General features: G+C 31.2%; 1 protein-coding gene across 1 annotated transcript; it reads right to left on the bottom strand.

The window, feature by feature from the left end:
- Nucleotides 1–578: 578 nt before the first annotated feature.
- On the bottom strand, nucleotides 579–16656 carry LOC130674707 (putative uncharacterized protein DDB_G0289963). Its single transcript, XM_057480118.1, has 6 exons — nucleotides 16342–16656; nucleotides 4020–4383; nucleotides 2777–2974; nucleotides 1915–2304; nucleotides 1413–1457; nucleotides 579–733 (listed from the first exon to the last, which is right to left on the bottom strand). Exons 2-4 carry the CDS (start codon nucleotides 4273–4275, stop codon nucleotides 1916–1918), a joined length of 843 nt encoding a protein of 280 aa, XP_057336101.1. The 5' UTR covers nucleotides 4276–4383; nucleotides 16342–16656; the 3' UTR covers nucleotides 579–733; nucleotides 1413–1457; nucleotide 1915.
- Nucleotides 16657–22387: the final 5731 nt, after the last annotated feature.

The following is a 22387-nucleotide window of genomic DNA, read 5'->3' as shown; positions in this document are numbered from 1 at the left end:
ATCCGTGCTGCAATGATTGACGTAATTTTTATTTAATATTATTTTGTACTTTGTTAAATTTTCAGCCTGCAAATAAAATATTGAAAGTGATTGGATAACTTTTTCATTAATAAGGAGATCCTCATTTGGTCCTGATTAGAAAAACGTCGGGTTTATCTGATGACAAATCAAATTTTTTTGAATATGAAAATCCAAAAGTGGCCCTAAAAAAGAACACGTCAGGTTGACTTAATGATCAATAACTTTATTTTAATAAGGATATCTTGATGAGATCCCGATAACGAACTCGTCTGGCTTGCGCTAATGAGGCAAAACCCTATATTGACCTGACAAAGTCCTTATGGTACTTAAGGCAAATCAGGAAAAAATTTTATTCAGGTTAGGCACAGTTCTCTACGTCTTGAAAATGATAAAATCTTATAAAAGTTCGACTTACTATAAATTTACAGCAAAAATAAGACACTAGAAATTTTTTCAATTCACAATTTTATTATTAACAAAGCATAAATCAATTTAAAATAGATTAAGTTGAAAAGAAATAATTAATATCATTAACAATCAAGTACTTAGATGCGTTTTTTAAAATTTTTATTGTTTCATTGTCCACTGGTCTTCCTTTCCATTTTTTATTTTTATTATTTTTAATTTTATTACTTCATTTTTTTTACATTAATATTTAAATTGTTTTTTACGGCATTCCCTTCATTCTCTTTATTCTCTTCCATGCCAATTTCTGTAAATAAAAACAAGATATGTATTATTTAAGTCGTGTATGACGTAAATATTTCGTGTTTAAAATCGCTGCGATTGACTCTAATACTTCATACAATACTTAAATAAGAATCAACAGGAATACCATAGAAAATTTAAATTAGGTATTGTTAACAAAATTTAAAACAAACAAATAATTGATTAGATATATGAAAACTGATTCGCAAAAATTATTCTAAACAAGACAATTTTCGTGATATTTGAAATTTTATAACTCGGATCAAAGCTCGATACCAACGTTGAAATTTTTAGAGCTTTTTAGGATTTTAACAAAGAAACTTTTCTGAAAATTTGAAGCAAATCGAAGTTCCGAGAAAAAAGTAATAGCTGTCTGAAAATAGCGATTTTCGAAGAACTGATCAGCTTTGGATGGCCGTATATAAACAAAATCGGAGCAATTACGGTAAATTACCGTAGATATCAACAGAAGTCACCTACACAAAAAATATCAGCTGTTATTTATCCTTCTACTCTGAAAACTGTAGATATGAAAGGATTTTAAAAAAAGGAAAATTTTTGCGAAATCGGAGGTCCGGTTGGACGGTCTTAAATGGATCTGCCCATATATATAATAGGCTGTTTCGAAAAAAGTGACTATTATTTTTTTTTTATCGTGTACGATAATTAAAAATATACTTTACCTTCTTCTCCCATTTCGATCGTTGGATTGCCATGAGCTGCAAATGCTATAATAATAATAATAATAATAATAATAATAATAAAGTTTTTTTGAATTCCGCATTGTTTGCTAGTTATTTTTATTTTAATGTCAAGCTCTTAAAATCGATCAGAAGACTATTTTTTTTATGAGCTTGACATTAAAATGAAAATAGCTAGTTTCAAAAAAATTACTTCGCATGCGAAGTGAATTGGGAGTTTACTTTAGCGGAGTAATCTTAGAGTGACGCGCATTTTATTTCACTCACAATTCACTCCGGTCCAGAGTTTTAACATTTAAATGAATTTATATTAATTTATCTTAAACTGTTGAACAGTGTGTGTGTGCGTGTGTGTGTGCGTATCAGTTGATCAGTGATGTAATACACGAGTTTTTACTTCGATTTTACTCCGCTAATCTTTTACAGTGTAATAATGATAATAATGATAATAATATCGCTCGATAAAATTAAATCCAGCATATACTTCAACATATTTGTATTTTTCTTTGGGTACTTTCTCGTATTCTACGAAGAATATCATCTTTCACCGGCACCTGATCTTCATTGCCCCCATTTATATCATCATCTGACTCGTTTTCTGATGTTTCTTCTTCATATTCTATATCATCTTCTTGCTCATTCACTTCATTTTCAGATTCATTTTCAACTTCATTTTCAGACTCATTTTCAACTTCATTTTCAGATTCATTTTCAATTTCATTTTCAATTTTGCCATTATCATTTCCACGCTGTTCATCATTTTCAGATTCATTTTCAATTTCATTTTCAATTTTGCCATTATCATTTCCACGCTGTTCATCATTTTCACGCTTTTCATCGTTAATTTGGACGGTCGAAGTTTCATCTAAATTGCCTACGCACAGTAAAAAATTTTTCGTATTTGTGTAAAGAAAAAAGTATCTAATGTTCTAATTTAATTATTTATTATTTCGATATCTGGATCTTAAACACTAAAAATAAAATTTTTATTTACAATAGTATATTACACACTTAGGGCAGTAAAGTAAGGAATATATCTCAGATCACATGTAATTGTTGGCCGAGGCGAAGCCGAGACATGAACGAGTCCAGACATGAACAGACATGAATAGGCATGGGCAGGTATGATCAGGCCTGAGCGTATTTAACGCTTCAAACATGAACAGGTATGTACAGGTATGATCAGGCCCGAGCGTATTTAACGCTTCAGACATGAACAGACATGGACAGGTATGATCAGGCCTGATCCTGTCTAATTTCAGGCCTGACCATACATGTCAGGTTTGATCATTTTTTCCCGAAAAAGCAGAAGTTGAAAAAGAACGTTAGTTAAAAATTATACTCACTTCGACGGAAAGTTACAAGCTGTGTGGCGAATTCCAAAAATTGAGTCGGTGAAATAAGGCGCGAAGTTAATTGGTCATTAAGATCTTGGACCTTACAAGACTTGCGCCGATTTTCAATTTGGCCTCGTTGCCTTTTTTTTAATGCCATTATGGCCAAATATTCTCTGTAAGCAATATTTTGCTCTTCTACTAGTTTTCCTAAGGAAATACGACATAATTAAACATAAGTTGAATAATATAATGATGTAAATAATGAAAAATGATAATTTCTATCCCACACAGAAATTTTGATTTTGTAAGCTCACGATTCATGATTCATAATTCAAAACTCCAATGGTGTTGGCGAGGCCGTCAAAGATAGGAATGTTCATTTGATCAAGTAGACACGACAATAATTGAGAATTACGAAAAAATAAAATTTTGTTTTATTTTTAATCTCTCAAGAACGATCCTAACAATCGATTCTAAAATCTACTCAGCTGTAGAACTTGAAAAGACGCGCCAATTGACACCTCAACCATGTCAAACGGTTTATTTGTTCGAGAAATATCGTCGGAGAAAGAAATAGTAAAAAATTTTTTTTCACGAATATCTTTAAAATGACTGCACTAATCATTTCCAAAATTTAGTTAGCTCAAACACTCAGCAAAACGCGCTGACTGCTACATTGAACATCAAAATCCGTCAATCAATTAAAAAGATATCGACGATGAAGAGTTGAAAAAATAATATTTTACGTTATTTTCCCCGGATAAATCATTATATAAAGTACTGTTATGTGTTTGAGTTCGAAAAGCTCGTAAGAAAATCATTGGCATCAAAGAGTATTTTCGAGCTCTTTGAGTACTCACAACAATGTTTTCGAGCTCAAGGAGATCGTAAACAGCGGCAAGTTTTGGGGCTCATCCGTAGGGCCTACACCAATGCCCAGACTATTTTAATTGAAATAACGAGCAATCTAAAATTTCTGATGCGTACATTACGTTTATACAGCATCTATTATGTCTCATGTAATAAATAAAAGACACAGAATAAGGAATCACTGGTTTTGATATCTTTTTACGATTCAGTAAAGTTGGAGCTGTAAAATTATTGAGTTCTTGTAGCACACGTGCGTAAAGTAAAATTGTTAGTTAAGATAAAATAAATTGGGCATTGACGACACGACAGCCAGCACTAGAAATTCGAGTTCTTAAAGCAGGTGGCGCGAAAAAAATTAAGAATAGAAGTCGTGTATATTTACTTGTTAACTTCCAAATTGACGGGTGTTTTCCGAATTTGGCATTAAGATCGCGGTTCCACGACTCAGTGGCATTATTCGTTCGTCTAATATTATAAAATTGCGACCATTCTTCGGGCTCTCGAGCTTTGATCCACTGTTTAATGTAATAATTGAAGAACTTTTGCATCTTTTTAAATACTTCAGGGTTGTTGATGTTACCGATTATTGTACACAATGACTGTGGTATATTATTTGGTGGTAAGTAGGCTAACGCCATTAATTGCCTCAAAATTTCTTCAATTACGCCGTCTAAATCATTCTCACCAGTTGCATTGGAATGCTTTTTAGATAATGCACCTAGTCTACTAGCATTTTTGGTGAGAGCCTAAAAAAACAACGTATCTATTAATACCCAGGAAAAACGAATTATGTACGGATATATGGCTCACATTCTATTCATGGTCATATATGGTATAATCGGATATACTTATGCAAAACGTTAAAGAAACAGAAAAATTTTAAAAATTTGGAGTGATTTTTGGAAGGCTGTAACTTTTTGAAAAATAACCTATCAAGATCGTACTGAAAGCATTTTCAAATAGTATCACATGTATAATTAGATTTATGACTACATATTGTTAGATCTGATCAGACATGACTAATACAAATCCATGAATAATTAGATAAGGGTCTATAAGGATCCTTTTCGCTCCAATCATCAATATTTCTGCTACCAATGATTACATAGTAAATAAGAGGGGGGCTTTCGTAACTTTCATAAGTTCCCTACAAGACCCTTTCATAATTTTTTATTAAAAAAAATAAAGAAAAAAAAAAATTGGGTTTTATTTTTTAATTTATTTGAAATTTTTTGTTTTTTTAATTTTTCGGAAAATTTTCAACTTTCCGCTAAGAAAATTGGACATTTTCAAAAATTCTGGAAGTTATTGGTTTCGGTCCGACTTTTGAAAATCGAATTTCTATCAGATCTTCACGTTTTGAGGTTCTAAGAAGTTATTCTGACTAATTTGGAGATGATGTCCGAGTGTATGTGTTTGTACGTACGTAAGTACGTATGTATGTAAATATTCATAACTCTTGAACGGATGAACCGATTTTATTCGTCATGGTGGCATTTGACGCGGCTTGTTAATTTCTACAAGCTGTGAAAATTTGAGCTTGATCGGTAGGGTGGTGCGTTCGGAGATATTCTAAAAAGAAAATTTTTTCCAAAATGTTTTTGTTTTTTAGATAACTTCTAATGTGCTTGATGGATTGATACTAAAATCTAATCAGCTTTAATACTTCATAAGCTGCGTCGAATGCCACCTCAACCATCTAAACCAGTTCATTCGTTCAAGAGAAACCGTTAAGGAAAGAATTCAAAAAAAATTTATTTTTTATTTTTATTGAAATTTCTCAAAAATGACTAGATAAATCAATTTCAAAATCTGATCAGCTTTAGAACTCTATAAATCACGTCACTTGCTACCTCAACTGTCTTAATTGGTCAATTCATTTGAGAGATATCGTTTGAGAAAAAATGGTCAAAAACGTTTTTTTTTTTAAACAATGGTATACAAAAGTATTTTCGAGCTTTTCGAGCTCGAAAATGTATTCACAATTTTTTCGAACTCAAAGAACTCGAAAACAGCGGGAAGTTTTGGGGCTGGCCCGCAGTGTCAACCAGTAGACTGTTTTTTTTTTACTCTTTACCTTACATTAACTGACTAACTAACGCAAAAATAGACGAATAGTTGGAAAAAAATAATTTTTTCATTCAGATGATGATTACACAATTATAAGAACAAAACTTGTTCCTTTAATTGTTTTATAAAATTTTGATTGATTGCCCCGGAAAAATAGTTTCATGGATCACTTTAAAAATTTACAGTGTATTTTTAAGAAGCATTAAAGACATTCTAGCCTAACTACAATAATAATATAATAATAAGTACTTGGCAATAGTGGAAGAAGCACAATTGGATTCTGACGTCTTTGATGACATTTTTCAGGGCGTTTCGGCTGGCTAATTCGAAATCCAAATGGATTATAGGCTGCAGCGATTTAATTTCTGGGCATAGGTTGTTAAATAAAAATTTGAAAACCTTTTCATAAGCAGTTGTTTTCTTCGACTTCATCGAAAAATACATAAAGGCCACTGCCTGTGGTTTAAATCATGTAATAATTTCAATTAATAGATATTTATGTAATTTAATTGCAAAATGGCAGTTTACTGACAGTTACGATGTTGCGACATAAGCCTACATGAAAAAAAATAGATGCTGCAACAGGATATTTTCTGTGGAATCAATAGGATAACGAACAAGTTTCATGCACTAATTTTTTTGTCCGTATAGTGGAATTTCAAAATTTGAAAAAACAATTCAAATTCTAAAATTTAAATTATTATTCGAAATTTAAATTTTCTTTCAAAGTTTTAATGTTTTTTAACATTTGAATTTTTTTTCCAAACTGAATTTTTTTCAAATTTTGAAATTATATTATACTCACAAAAATAATTAGTACACAAAACTTGTTCCTTATCTTAGTGTTACCATAGAAAAAATCCTGTTACTCCCACAAGATGTATTCTGTTGCTGTCACATGAAAATCTTGTTGTTTCCGGAGGACTGCGTCCTGTTGCAGTACCTATTTTTTTTCCGTGTAACGTTCGTGATGCATGTCTACGAACATGAAAGTATGGCGCATGAGCCGGAAGCGTTAAATTATACGAGTTTTTGTTAATAAGCGTATGAAATATGTAGTAAACGTCGTACAATCGTCTCTGCCTGGAACACCATTTTACAACCAACTTTCATACTATATTTTTTGTAACACATACTCGAAATGTACACTCTTAAGCGCCTATAGTCGAAGTTTAATAATTTGAGATAAGACACAATGGGTCATAAAGATACCTTGACCTAATCATTCGAATAGTGACGTCATCAGTGGGTCAAAAAATCTTTAATAGTTACATGGAGGATTGCTTGCATGTAAAAAACATTGCAGTAACTCATTGTATCATATTGTGATAAGGTTTTTCATTATAATCTAAGCACCTTTTATTATCTGCGGCAAGAGACATGTCATCTATAGGAATTTAGAAACGTACTTTTCGAGTATTTTTTTCAAAACGTTATGAATATATTGAGTACAATTCCGTATAAAACGTTCGTTGTCTAGTCAATCTTACAACTCGAGTCTTATACACTATCGCACTTGATATATAAGTAACTATTTAGTTACTATTGCTCCGAAATATTAATTTGAGAGAAACAGAAGTTATATAAATATATATTTATTAAAAGATAAAGATAATTTTGTTCGGAATTTATTATAAATAAAACTCTTATTTAAATATAATAACAAACATGGAAGTAAATTAAATTGTTAGAGTAGTGTGAGTAATATTTTGATATATGTTCATCATATATGATATTTTCATGCAACCCAGACAGCATTCAAGTCGGAATGACTGCTTTATGACGTCTTTTTGAAGGCGTCCTCAAGAAGTCTTATAATGACTTCTTAAAGGTGTCATTTTTAAGAATTCTTAATTGAGAGTTCTTGAAGACTCCATAAATAAGACGTCAGTTTTGTGAGGACTAAATGTATTATATTTTTAACTTCTTTATGAAGTCAAAATTAGGAGCTCCTTAAAGATGTCATGATAAATTCATACTGAAGTCTTATTTGCGAAGTCAGAAAAAAGAACTCTTTGAGAACTCTTTTTAAAGACGTCTTACTGAGTTCGCTAGGTGGCTCATTCAACATCTTGAGAACTTCTTAAAGACTTCTTTAAGATGCTAATGAGACGTCCAAATCATAAATAGGAATTCATTCAAAAATCGAGACGTCATTTTGCTATCTGGGAAGAAAGCCGCAAAGTAAAAACTCGGCCGCAAAATTTTATTTTGCGGGCTGAATTCGGTAACGAAGATGCTTCAAATTAAATTTTTGGAGCATTTGTAACAAAAAAACATTATATAAATATAGAACTCACATGATTTCCTTTATATATTTGTATTGTCATGAACTGGCGGGGTTTAATCGAATTTGGGATAATATTGAAAGTAGAATCGATAGAAAATTCCAATTCCCCTTTTACGGCATTTTTGAGTGTCATTTTCATATAATTTAAATCATAAAATACTACAGAAGTCTCATTACTAGTCTCAACTTTTTTTACATCTAACTTTCCGTTATTGTAAGTTAATAGAGAGCTCCACTGATCATTACTCAAGAAATCAACATACTCATCAAAATTTTTGGGCTGCGGAGGTACAACCCTTCTGCGACACCTATGCATGCTTGTCTTTTTATTCTCATAGGAAACAGCTTGAGTCTTAGGATGTCTGTGTTGAATTAAGTCTTTAATTAAAATAACGTAAAAATATAGCATATAGGTGCGGATTGCATTGAAATCCAGATCACTCCGAAATCACTCTACACGGAAAGAAAATTATGGCAGCGGTTCCCATAATTTTGTGAAATTTTTTCCTATACTATCATAGGAATTACGGCCATAAATTATGGGAGCGGTTCCTATAATTATAGGAATGATTCCCATAATTATAGGAATAGTTCCTATAATTATGGGAATGATACCCATAACACTATAGGAATGGTTCCTATAATTATAGGAATGGTTCCTATAATTTATAGGAATACATTCTATAATATTATGGGAATCATTCCTATAATTTATTGGAATGGTTCCTATAATTTATAGGAACCATTCCCATAAATTATAGGAACCATTCCCATAATATTATGGGAATGGTTCCTATAATAGTATGGGAACTATTCCCATAATATTATGGGAATGATTCACATAATGCAATTGGAATGGTTCCTATACCATTATGGGAATCATTCCCATAATATTATGGGAATAGTTCCCATACTATTATAGGAACCATTCCTATAATATTATGGGAATGGTTCCCATATTATCATGGAAAAATTAATTTAAAGAAGTGTGGTAATCACTTCTACAATACACAGAAATATTATTAAACATAAAAACAAAAATTCAAACATTGAAAAAAAAAATCGTATTTGGCAAAAAAACATTAAAATTTTTAATAAGAATTTTTTGTCAGCACAAAACATTCAAGAAAATTTAAATTTTGGGAAATTTCTACACTATTGTGCAAAAAAAAAATTTTATGATATTATAGGGATGGTTCCCATAACATTATGGGAACCATTCCCATATCATTATGGGAACCATTCCCATAATGGTATGGGAACTATTCTCATACTATTATGGGGATGGTTCCCATAATATATGGGAACCATTCCTATAGTAGTATAGGTACTATTCCCATACCATTATGGGAACCATTCTCATAATGCATAGGAAAACTTCCCATAATTTTCTTCCCGTGTACTGAATGAACAAACTTCCTTTTAACTGTACTCGGAATTTTTTTTTGAAACTTCGGAACTCCGAGTGACAAAGTGAATTCGGATTTAAATTAAATCTGTATCCACTATTAATTTACGTTTGATTTTTCACGAAGTATTTATTTATTCATTTATTATTGAATTCATTTCTTTTCTCATTTACTTATTTGTTTACTTTTTTTTTTCATTTTCTTATTTATGTGTATATCGATTAATTTTTTATTTTCCCTATTTATTTTTCTATGTATTGTTTATTTCGATATTTATTAATATTGTAAAAAATTTTCGGAGTAAACGCGGATTAAATTCTTAGTAAACGTGGAGAGGATGACTGTTTTTTTATTCAATCCCTTCTGAATGAAACTGATTCCTATATGGAGTTGATTTTGATATTATAACTCTGGATTGGAGCAAATATGAATTGCATTGAAATTCAAATCACTCTTAAATCCCCTTGCTGAAAAAACAAAGTTTCTATTAACTCTGTATGTGGAGTGTTTTTTTTTTTTCAAAACTCCGGAAATCTGAGTGACGAAGTGAGTTTTACTCCAAGGAGATTACATAAACACACAGTCATCCACTCCGCATTCACTCTAAATTTAATCCACGTTTACTCAGCAAATTTTTGACAGTGTACACAAAAAAGTAAAATTAAAAAAAAAAGAAAATAAATAAGTAAACAAAAGAAAAAACACATCAAATGGTTAATAAATAAATTTATAAATGAATAAATAACTCTAAAAATAAAAAAAAACCTCTAAATGTATAAGGAAAAAAAAAAAATATACTTAAAGATAAAAAAATTTATACATAAATAAGAAAATCATAAAGAAAGTAAAGAAATAAGCATACAAAAAATGAGATTAAATGATAAATAAATAAAAAAATACTTTGTAAGAAATTGCTGAAAGTAATTTTATTGCGATAACGAAACGATTGCAAGCTGATTTTTTTGTAATTGTGATTAGTTTAAGTAATATTATCGAAAAATTATACGAAAAATTACGCTTTTTTTTCAGTTTTCCCGGATATTTTATATATCAACTCTCTAAACATGAATTAATGAAAATTTCATTAATTATATTAGTGAAGCAGTATTCACTTCATAATCAGTGTATTTCAACAATAAATTAGTGAATCTTCACTAATAAATTTAGATCGATAATTTTCACTAGCAAATTTATGATTTTCACTAATGATCTAGCATTATTTTCATAATTTCTACAAGTGAAGTTATTATGCAATTCTTAATAGTATATCTTATATTACTTTATGACAAATAGTAAATATTATTTGTCGGATTCAATACGATTCGGTCTTTCGAACTATATAGTTTTTTTTATTATATTTTTGTCACCATATTTTTATGCCATCGTACTAATTTAACGAGTTAGTTTTACTAATCCAAATAAGATAAAAGACCCAGTTATTTACCCTGGCCCAGTTTCTGACCTTTTCAAGTTTTTTCTTACTTACTTAAAAAACTATAACTTTAAATAGAAAATAAATTTTTTCTTAATTTATTGTAATTTATTTTGAGCCTAATTAATGGCAATTTAAAAAACATAGAAAATATTAACTGAATAAAAACAAATATTTTAGCCATAAGTAGCTGAGGAAGCCATTTCTTAAGTAGAGTTTAAACAGTTTACGTTAGGAGGTACGACGATTGAATTTGTGCACTAATTATCATGTAAGTAAAAAAATTTAACTAAACATAGATAGATCGATCAATACTTAATTAAAATTTATTTTAATACATTTACACTTATCCAAAAAATTAAAGGAACAAGAAAATTTTATAAATTTTTTAGTGATTTTTGGAAGGCTGTATTTTCGTGAAAAATGATCGTATCGAAAAAAATAAAAAAGCAAATTGAAGCTTAAAATCTCTACTTCAAAGATCTCCCAGCAAAATATTTTTTTGAGCCACAGGTTTTGCGGAATCATAAAAAAAGGACGAGACAAAATTTTTCTAAATTTTTTGGTTTTGTTTTTTAGGTCTACGGGGCCGGGAAAAATTTTTTCGAAAAAAACCAATTCATGCCTCGTTTAGGAAATTTATTCAGCAACAATTTGCTTTTTTTCATTTCTCTGTACGACAATTTGCTGCTGAGATATCAGCCTTCAAACGAAAAAGGATCCTTTTGCAAGTAATGGTCACACAGTAATTTAAAGGGCAGTTTAATAAACTTGAATAAGTTCCCTACAAGCTACATTTTCGATTTTTTCAAAAAAAAAATTTTTTTCATCCTTGATATCCATTTGAAAAATCCACAAAAAATAGCCATTTTCTGGTTTTTTAGTCAACTTATCGCTACTCTGTAAATATTTATAAAAAAATAATGTTTCCAGGTAATTTTACAGCTTAATGTACCCCCAAAAACCCTGGAAATTTTCAGATTGATCCATTGAACCGTTTGTCCAGACCGATTGCTCAAAGTTTTACAAAACAATTAAAGGAACAAGTTTTGTTCCTTAATTTGTGTAATCATTACCAAAATGAAAAAATTAATTTTTTTTGGATTTTCTTTCATTTTTGCGTTAGTTATTTAGTACAGGTAAGGTAAAGAGGAAAAAAAAAACTTTTCCAAAAAACGAGACCAAACAAGAATTTTTTTACATTTTTTTTTTTACGTTTTATACGGAGGGTTATTTTTTTTTTCGTTTTTCGGAAAAAAATTTTTTTTTTTTCCTCTTTACCTTACATGTACTAAATAACTAACGCAAAAATGAAAGAAAATTCAAAAAAAAATTAATTTTTTCATTTTGGTAATGATTACACAAATTACGGAACAAAACTTGTTCATTTAATTGTTTTGTAAAACTTTGAGCAATCGGTCTGGACAAAGGGTTCAATGGATCAATCTGAACATTTCCAAGGTTTTTTGGGGTACATTAAGCTGTAAAATTACCTGGCAACATTATTTTTTTTATCAATATTTGCAGAGTAGCGATGAGTTGACTAAAAAACCAGAAAATGGCTGTTTTTTGTGAATTTTTCAAATGGATATCAAGGATAAAAAAAAATTTTTTTTTGAAAAAATCGAAAATGGAGCTCGTAGGGAATTTATTCAAGTTTATTAAACTGCCCTTTAAATTACTGTGTGACCATTACTTGCTGAGATATCAATTATCAAAGACAAAAGGATCCTTTTTCATTTGAAGGCTGATATCTCAGCAGCAAATTGTCGTACAGAGAAACGAAAAAAAGCAAATTGTAGCTGAATAAATTTCCCAAACGAGTCATGAATTCGTTTTTTTTAAAAAGTTTTTCCCGGCCCCATAGACCTAAAAAACAAAACCAAAAAATTTAGAAAAATTTTGTCTCGACCTTTTTCTTATGATTCCGCAAAACCCGTGGCTCAAAAAAATATTTTGCTGGAAGATCTTTGAAGTAGAGATTTCAAGCTTCAATTTGCTTCTTTAATTTTTTCGATACGATCATTTTTCACGAAAATACAGCCTTCCAAAAATCACTAAAAAATTTATAAAATTTTCTTGTTCCTTTAATTTTTTGGATAAGTGTATAAAATATATTAAAATGAGTTTTGTTGTTGAAATTTGAGGGTCAATAACTAGGCTTAATTTTAGAGGTATGGTGGAGTTGTTGACCCTAAAATTATAACTTACTGCAAGCGAGGTTATCTGTTTAATTACATGTCTATAAAATGTAAAAACAGCAATATTTATAATTTTCTTAAATTATTTTCTACTATTATTCATAATGTAGTGATAAATTAACATTTAATATTCGTTTTTAAAAATAAACGATCATAATTAGATCTTGAAAGTACATATTCTTGGAGTGATGAAATGATTGTAAAAATAATGTCTATTTCAATAGTAATTAAATTGTTATGACTCTTTTAGTTAAATAATATTGTTATTATGAAAAAATTAATTTTTTCATTGTTTTTTTATTCAAGAGTTTAAAAAAAATGACAACGAGCTACGATGAAAAATTACGAGAACAGGCGTTAGCTAAAGTGACTTTAATTATTTATATTTTAAATATTTAAAAATTATGTTTTTGTTAGAATAAATATTTAATTTATTTATCTAAATAATAGTTTTAATTTATTGAAACATGATAAGTACTTCATAACCTTATTATGGTTTGTGTAATTTGACGGTCAGAAACTAGGCCACTGTGAGGGTCAGAAACTGCGACCTGAAAAATTCTGAGGGTCAGGAACTAAGTCTCTGAATGTCAATTTTTAAAACATCAATTTAAATTATTAATTCAATTGAAATAATTATTTTACGCGTATGACTTTGTTTGACAAATCATAAACTAGTCCATAGAATTATTATTTTTCTCATTAAATTAAATCTTACATTCATTATCATATTATAACCCCAACCGGCACTCTAAAAAGGTCAGAAACTGGGCCCCTTACCTTAGTACTTTACACTACTTAAATCAGTGCAATAGTCATACTTTATGTTCAGTGAATTTAACTTACTGAATTCGTGGTTTGATTTCTCTGCTTTGAGACTTGACATTCACTTATTAAATCAGTGGATTCTTATATTCACTTATTGAATCAGTGAATTCAAATATTCACTTATCAAATCAGTGAAATCTAATATTCACATATTCATTTAGTGAATAGTCACTAATTCTGCGTGGTCCGATTGTAGCATTGACAAAAAGTGAATATTCACTTGGAATTAGTGAAAAATCACTAATTTATGTTTAGAGAGAATGATATGACGTGATTTAAAACTCATTCAAGTTTCGAATTTAATCGTATTTATCGATTTTTTTTCGAATTCATTAAACTAAATCGTAAACAAAAATTCAAAAACCGCTTGTTGGAGCTTGAAGACATCAAAATTCCGAATGTATTAAAAGATGTTGCCGAGCTGTACGAGCTCGAATGTGTGTTGCGACAAAAGTGTTTTCGAGCTCGAAAACAGCGGAAAGTTTCGGGGCTGGTCCGCAGGATCAACCCTTTTTAATTTTTTTTTTTTGCTTTTACATTCAAATTTATTTATTTATTCCGTTATACGTTCATTTATTAATGATTCTTTTTTTTTATTTACTTATTTTATTATTTTTTTTTAATTTTACTCATTTATCTATTCATTATTACTTCTATGTTTTTTTAACTTATACATTCAAATATTTTTTTTTTTTTTTGTTATTTATTTATTTATTCGTCTATTTTTTTCGACTTACTTATTTAGTTATTCATTAATGTATTTGTTTATGTACTTAATTCTATACTTATTTATTACTGATATTTATCATTGAATCAATTTATTTTTTAATTTACGTATTTGTTTAATTCTTTTTAATTTTAACTATTTTTATTTTTAGTTACTTAGTTATTCATTAATTTATTAGATTATTAACGTATTTATTTACTAATTTATTTATCATTGAATCAATTTATTTTTTAATATACATTAGAGTGATCCAAAAAAAACATTTTTCATTTTTTTTTCAAGAGCTATTATCTCAAAAGCTTTTCTTAAGTATAAGAAAAATTCCCTCCAAAGCGCAGCTTGATATCTCAATTCTTCAAGAAGCTCAATACATTTATATTTTCCTATTTAAATAACACGTGAAAAATTTTTTTTTACGTTTTCATTCCGTAAAACTACGAAAAAATTTTTCTCTGAATTTTTGATCAATTATTCTTGTAGGAAATTTAATTCTCTACAAAAAAGTATTGAATTAGTTTTTTCGTAATCCTAACGGGTAAAAAGTTATTGAGCTTTAAATATTCGCAATAAAAGAAAATTTAATTAGATATGAAGACAATTAAATTCAGTATCCATCCGCAAGTACTAGCTTTAATTGAAAAATATAATGAATTTGGGAGAAAAGGTGAAGATCAGAAACAATGTCTGTTAAAAATAGTTGCTGATCATAGGAAAAAATTTCCAAAATGTAATAAGAAAAATTATTCATAATTATATAAACGATTATTAAATTATTTAATTATTATAAACAGTTTAGAGTTTGATTAATTTCGAAATAAATACATGCAGTCACCAAAAAAGTTTTAAAAAAGTTAAAAATTATTTCAAATCTATAAAAATTAAATAAATTATCTAGTAATGGTGTCAATTCCATTAAAGAGTTGCTCTAAAACTATCTTCCTTCAAATGTACTTAGTAACGAGTACTTAAAGCTCAATAACATTTTAACCGTTAGAATTACGAAAAGACTATTTCAATACTTTTTTGTAGAGAATTAAATTTCCTACAAGGATGATTGATGGAAAATACAGAAAAATTTTTTTTTCGTCGTTTTACCGGATGAAAACGTAAAAAAAAATTTTTTACGTGTTATTTAAATGGGAAAATATAAATGTATTGAGCTTCTTGAAGAATTGAGATATCAAGCTGCGCTTTGGAGGGATTTTTTTTTATACCTTAGAGAAGCTTTTGGAATAATAGCCAAAAAACTTTTTTTTTTTGGACCACTCTAATATACATACTTATTTACTTAATTTTAGATTTTACTTATTTTTTTTTTATTTATTTATTTATTTATTCGTCTATGTTTTTCTACTTATTCATAAATTTATTTATTTACTTATTTATTCTCATGAGTTCTTTTATAAAGAGAGGAAGGGTGCGAACTTGTTCAGGGTGTCATCAAAAACTTTTTTCAAGTTTTCACCACTCGATGAGGATGTTGTTTTGAGCTCTGCGTGAAAAGCTCTATCCTCCGCCAAGGTCTCATTTTTATCATGGTTGTGAATACCTAATACTTCTCCAATATTTCCATCTACATCCATACTACAGCGAACTTTGAATGGTAAATATGGAGGAGTAGATGAACACCTTTTTCGGTTTAAACACTCAAGGATTCTACCAAAATTATAATTAAAAAAAAAATTTGCTATGAGCTCGATGTCATCGTTATAAATTAGAGACACATATATATACAATATATACTTACACGACAGGTTTACCTCTCCTATATGCATAGTAATTGATATTAAGCGCATAACCGTTTATTATTTTTTTTTCCCCCACAAATAAACTTTTCAATTTTTTTTTTTGTTTCATCAGATAATTTGTCCCTACTTCTAGTGGGCTTAGGCTTAGGTGCAGACATGATAACAAAAGTCCCGAAAGAAAATTGTAAATAGATGGAAAAAAAAGTAAAAAATATAAAAAGAATATAATATAAAACACAATATGAAGAAGAACAATATACAATAAATTATTAATAAACTGATTGCATAAAATTTTTACGGGGACGCAGAGCACTTTCAATGAAATTTGCAATGACACTAATGACATTATTTGCTAAAAAAAAGATTTGTTGATTGACGTTGCTAGGTAACGGATACTTAGAAATATACAATTAACAACGATTAAGGCGTGTGGTTGCTTGTGGCTTTCGCTACTCGGAGCATCGCCGTTTCATTAAGCAATGCGTAAAGCTCTCTCTCCTTCTTTAAAATATATCTGTTTTTATTTATTAATTTAGTTTTAGATTTATATATTCATTTTTTTATATCCGTTTATTTATGTATTAACTTATATTTTTAGTTACTTATATTTTTATTTACTTGTAAATATATTTATTTAACTTTTTATCTACTGATTTTTATTTCTATTTTACTTACTTATTTTTATTATCGTTATTTATTTAAATAATGATTTCATTATTTACTTTTTAATATATATGGGGTATTCCACGCCAAATCGACCACTTTTGACCCCGACCCCTTTCGATTTGGCTGAAAGTTTTTCATCGTTTTCTACCCTATGAAAAACGTTTCTCATAATTTTTTCAAATTTTTTTTCCCACCCAAAAAAAAGTTATTAGAGAAGATTTTCTTTTTCTATAGAAAATTTAATTAGTATGAGATCATAATTGTAATTGCTATTACGATGGTGTCACGATCAGAGTGAGTGAAGGCGACGGGCGAAAGGGTTGTTTTAATTTATTATTTAATATCGGAATACCGAATTACCTCGTTCTATAACTCAACCAAGGAGTTCGATTGAACCGTCACGTGGCTAGTGTGAGAACATAAGGATGATTGGCCACCGATTATTAATTTATAAGTTATAATGTGAAATTATTTTTATTCTGTCATCCAACCAAGGAATTCGGCTCACGTGGCTGATATAAGAATGTTATAATTTCGTATCGTTTATAACTTATTTGTCTATTCGTACCGAGCGGATGTACTATAGACATGTCCCGTTCAATGACCTGCGTGGCGTTAGGGTAGGTCCGGGATTTCTGAGCGAGAGGGATGTTGGGTCGGTGAATATGGGCCCTCGAGAAGACCGTGTTCTTTCTCTGTCTTACTTAAATTTACTATGACTCAAATTACAAGCACTTGAATGCCGGAGAAAAAGGATAGTAAATGAAAAGACGAATGTATATAAAAAAAAACATGTGTAGTATATTGATAAGTTAAATTTTACATAAAAATATTATAATTTTTAGACTTACCCAGAAGGGTTGATATACCTGCACACACACTCACTCCAAATTCACCAATTTGAATTTGTGCACACAGGAATTTACAATGTTTATGACAGTTTTATTGAGATTCACAGGTTGAATCTATTCAAACGAACGCACTGCACGCTGAACCGAAAGGCCGGCTTTGCCTTCGAGTGAATTTGCTATGATTTTTAGGGTTTTATTAGCGAAATCAACTATTCCTGAACAAGGACTCCAATTTGGACGTCACGTGAAAGGGTTTAATTAATTTTAATGCGAACTCAAATGATTTTATTTTAGGTATCCAACCTAGGAGTCCAGATGCCTAAGCGTGTAGGACCTCACGAGGAAAGGTTTTAAAAATAAAATTTAAGTCGCGTAATTTATAATTTTTAGTAAAAGAATCGAGTTGCGATTATCGATCTAGGAGTCCGGTTGTGGAGCGTCACGAGAGCGAATTTTGAAGTCGACTCAGTGAGTCTTACTCGCGGATGGATCCGACAAAGGTTTTAATTAAAAAGTAAAGACTTTTGATGTTAAATTTCAATATTCAAGTCCGTTTATCGATCTAGGAGTCCGGTTGCCTAGGCTGTGGACCGTCACGAGAACGAATTTTGGAATCTTGCTCGCGGATAGATCCGACAAGGGTTTTAGTTGCGGCGGTAATGACTTTTAGATGTTGAATTTTAAAAAAAATAAAAGAATCGAATTGCGATTATCGATCTAGGACCCCCGATTGCCTAGGCGTGGAGCGTCACGAGAACGAATTTTGAAGTCGACTCAGTGAGCCTTACTCTCGGATTTAGATAGATCCGACAAGGGTTTCGGTAGTAGAAGTAATGACTGACTTTGAGTATTTTTCCTGGGTTTATATATGAAAAGGTTTGAAAGAAAAGTAAGACCGAAGATGAAATAAAGAATGGGTTAAAGAAAGAGGAAAAATTATATATAAGGGTTTGATTTTTGAGCAGCTGAGAATGACATATTTATTGCGGGAATTCTTGGTATTTTGTAGTAAACAAGATATGAAATAGAAAAATAAGTCCGCGGTGGGTTGTTCGAAAATAACTTTTATAAAATATATGATGACATTTGCTGAGAAATATAATTAAAAATTTGAGAGAAAAGTTTTTCTATGGTGGTAAAGGGGGAAGTGAGGATCCGCGGGGAATCGTGGGATTTTTAAAAACGACATCTCTTTGACAAATATATGATGATTTTTATGGTCAACAGATTTTTGTACTCTAGAAAAATATAATTAAAAGAAAAATAAAATTGAGAGGAAAAATTTGGGTGATAGAAAAAGAACAGAGATGTTCTGCAGGGGACCATGTAATTTTTTAAAGACAGCGTCTCTCTGACAAATTTATGACGACACTTGTTACCAGTATTTTAGACGGTTCTGAGAAATGTAATTAAAAATTAAGAGAAAAATAAAATTCGAGAGAGATTTGTACATTAGAAAAGAAATAGTAAGGATCCGCTGAACAGCGGAACCTATTGGTAACAGATGTTTTAACTGGAAAAGTCGTAAAAATTTGAGTCGAGCTAAAACAAGGAAATGCTTTGACATATTTATTAAGACTTTTACGATGACGAGGGACTCGCGGTCGCGGAAGACCCAGAGAAATCCTTGCGTGGGACATCTGGAAAACATTGAATCAGCAGGTTCTTCGTAAGGGACCGGCCATAGCGATGCAGCTGTGCGTATTATTTTCTATTTGCTTGTTTCTTTTAATCTTGTAACTTCACCGTTCATACTTGTACACTTGTCTGTGGGAATTCAGAGCAAACTCAAAATATGTCAGTACCCATATACGGGCAACATAAATATATATATATATATATATATTTATATAATGTAAACACATGTACATTACGCATGTACGTATCTTGATGCATTATTGTATTCTGGTGAGTGTGCTCCGAATTCTCCAGATTAATTTTATATAAAAATAAAAATGAAAAATTTTGAACTTAAGGTTCGATTGAGTGGTGACTAAGGTGTACCGATTGTTACATCTCTACCCCCAGAGTCGTCATCGCCCTCGATGACTTTAATTTATGCAAATTTTGCTTAAATAAAAGTGAATGAGTATAGGTCAACGTGAATCACCAATCAATAGTTTTAAATTACGTTATTTGTAACAATTATGTTTAATGATTGGAGGAATCCTTGGACCTTGGGCGGTAGTTGTCGATGGCTTGGCACATGTGTTGGCTCTTTCTCTCTCTTTCTTAGGGGACAGTGCATCTAAGGGTGTTGGTGGCACATTTGTAATTTTCTTAGTATTACTTTGTAGGCGTTGTTTTAGGCGTTTTCGTTTTCTCAATTTTGGGGTAGTGGGAAAATTTTAAACTTCGATTGGTTCTTCTTGGATCCTACCCTTGTGAATCCTTGAATCCTTCGTGGATTTAAATACCCGTAATTTTTTTGTAAGCATCATTATCAAGGTTACTTCTCGTCGTGACAAGTGTAAACCGGTGAATAGAAGAAATGGCCTTTGTCATTAAATCTGAAGTCGTCGAGTTGCCTGAAGAGGTTATCGTTCAGGGTGACGTTGATTATGAGCAAGTTAGGACTGAAACTCAGTCCATTGTGGAGGTAATTATTATTATCAATCAATTATGTTAAAGAAAAATTTCTCGTTCTTTTTAATTATTATATATATCATTTTTTTTTATCCATTTATCTCTATTTATTTTGATTATATATTTATTATTTTTCCTTTTACAGCAGTTACTCCGGCAGAACGAGTTACTGCAGCAGCAGCAACAACAGTTGGAGCCGCAGTTACTTGATTCAGCTCCAAGGAGGCGCTCCAATGAGGGACCTGGGGAATTAGATCCGCTTGACGTCTCTTCCTTGGTGGCTGAGGAGCCGGTGGACTTGTCATTGTCGGAGAATCAGGCTATCGAGGAGCCGGTTCCTTCAACATCAGGGAATATCCTATTGAGGGGCTTGTTGGCTCTGCCAGTTCGGCCAAGAGCTCCTTATACTCGCTGGGTGCGATGCCCAGCTCCAGCAGAAATCCAATCGGCGCCTGAGGTGCAGCAGGTAAATTTATTTATTTATGTTTATATGATATATATATATACACACATACATAACATATATGTATATACACAATATGATATAATTTTGTATGTTTTCTCCTTTTTCTTTTTCCCTTTTTCTTATGCTGTTTGTTTTTCTTTAGGAACATTTGTCCAAGAGGAAGCGGTCCGATCCGGTAACCGGTGGCGGTCAGGGTGCTCCTGCTACGGGGATTCGTCCTCAATTAACGAAGTACCTGCAGCATTCCGGGGTTCGGGTTATTTGTGGTGACACAATGGCGGTGAGCGTGCCCTTCCGGGTGACGTTCGTGGAGGGTCATACCTTCCCGATCCCTTTCACGGATCCACTGGTGGGCCTATTGTCACCCATGACGTCGGTGGAGGCGAGCTGGTTGGTGGCGGCTATGCCTTGGCCTCTAATGCACCAGTTTATTTTTGAGTCGCTGCTGGCGGTAAGTTTATTTATTTCCTTATACACACATACGCATACATATACATATATCTTATGATTTTCATTTTGTTACAGTTGATAGTGGGCATGTGTCCCATGCATTTGTGGGAGCTGGCGGAAACATCACCTCCCCGTGTCCGGATAATCCTCGAGGAGCTGTGGGATCAATGTTCCTCGCGAGTGTCCCGCTGCGTGTATTGCGGCAATGGTCGCCAGCAATGATTTTAGAATATATTTTCCTACATATGTATATATATATGTATTATTATAATTTTGGTGATTTGTATTTTTATAATAACAAATAATAATAAAGAAAAATGTGTCTGAATTAGCGTGTATTTTTACTGGTAAATTAAGTTTCCCTGGACTTCCGTTTCCTTTCTTAATTAATTGATAACTGTAGGTTTTAAGGATGTTAAGTTAAGCTCTTCTGCTGGTGTTTGTTTTTATTCGTTCGTTTTCTGCTGTTGGACATCGTTGGTTGATATTCCTTGGGCATAAGGATTGTGGTCTTCATCCAAATCTCGAATGAGAGAAGGTAGAGGTCACAATTCATCATTAAATAAATTGATTTGCTTTTACCGGGCTGGTAAGAGCAGTGACTTTTCATTTGCATGGCTGGTGGTAGTTTGTTGCATCTCAATTTTCAATAGTGTGTGTAGGTCTATGGGTCCATGGTCAAAGAAAGTCGAGAGTAGAGCCATCACAACACTTGTTACGTTCAAGTGTTTTTCTTCCTTATCGCTCTTGTAGATTTTCCTTTTTGGAAAAAGGATGGGACGTTGAGGCAAGCACGCTTGCTTCAAGTGGCCCCACTGAATCTTTCCTCGTTGTTGTTGATGTCTGGGACTGAGTCGTGCGTCGGTGCATCTGGCAGGTTCGTTGACTGCCAGTAGGGGTTTTCCGGACTGAAGAGGGGTCCAGGGAAAATGACTGAGGTCATGGTTATCCCTCAAACTACATTCCCGTTAATGGTTGTTATACTTATAGCTAAGATTATAATACACAACTTGATAATTGGCGAGT

Source organism: Microplitis mediator, chromosome 9 (assembly GCF_029852145.1).
Source record: "Microplitis mediator isolate UGA2020A chromosome 9, iyMicMedi2.1, whole genome shotgun sequence".
NCBI classification, from domain to species: Eukaryota; Metazoa; Arthropoda; class Insecta; order Hymenoptera; family Braconidae; genus Microplitis; species Microplitis mediator.
Note: the sequence above shows the minus strand (reverse complement) of the source record. Positions and strands in the feature narration are given on the sequence as shown.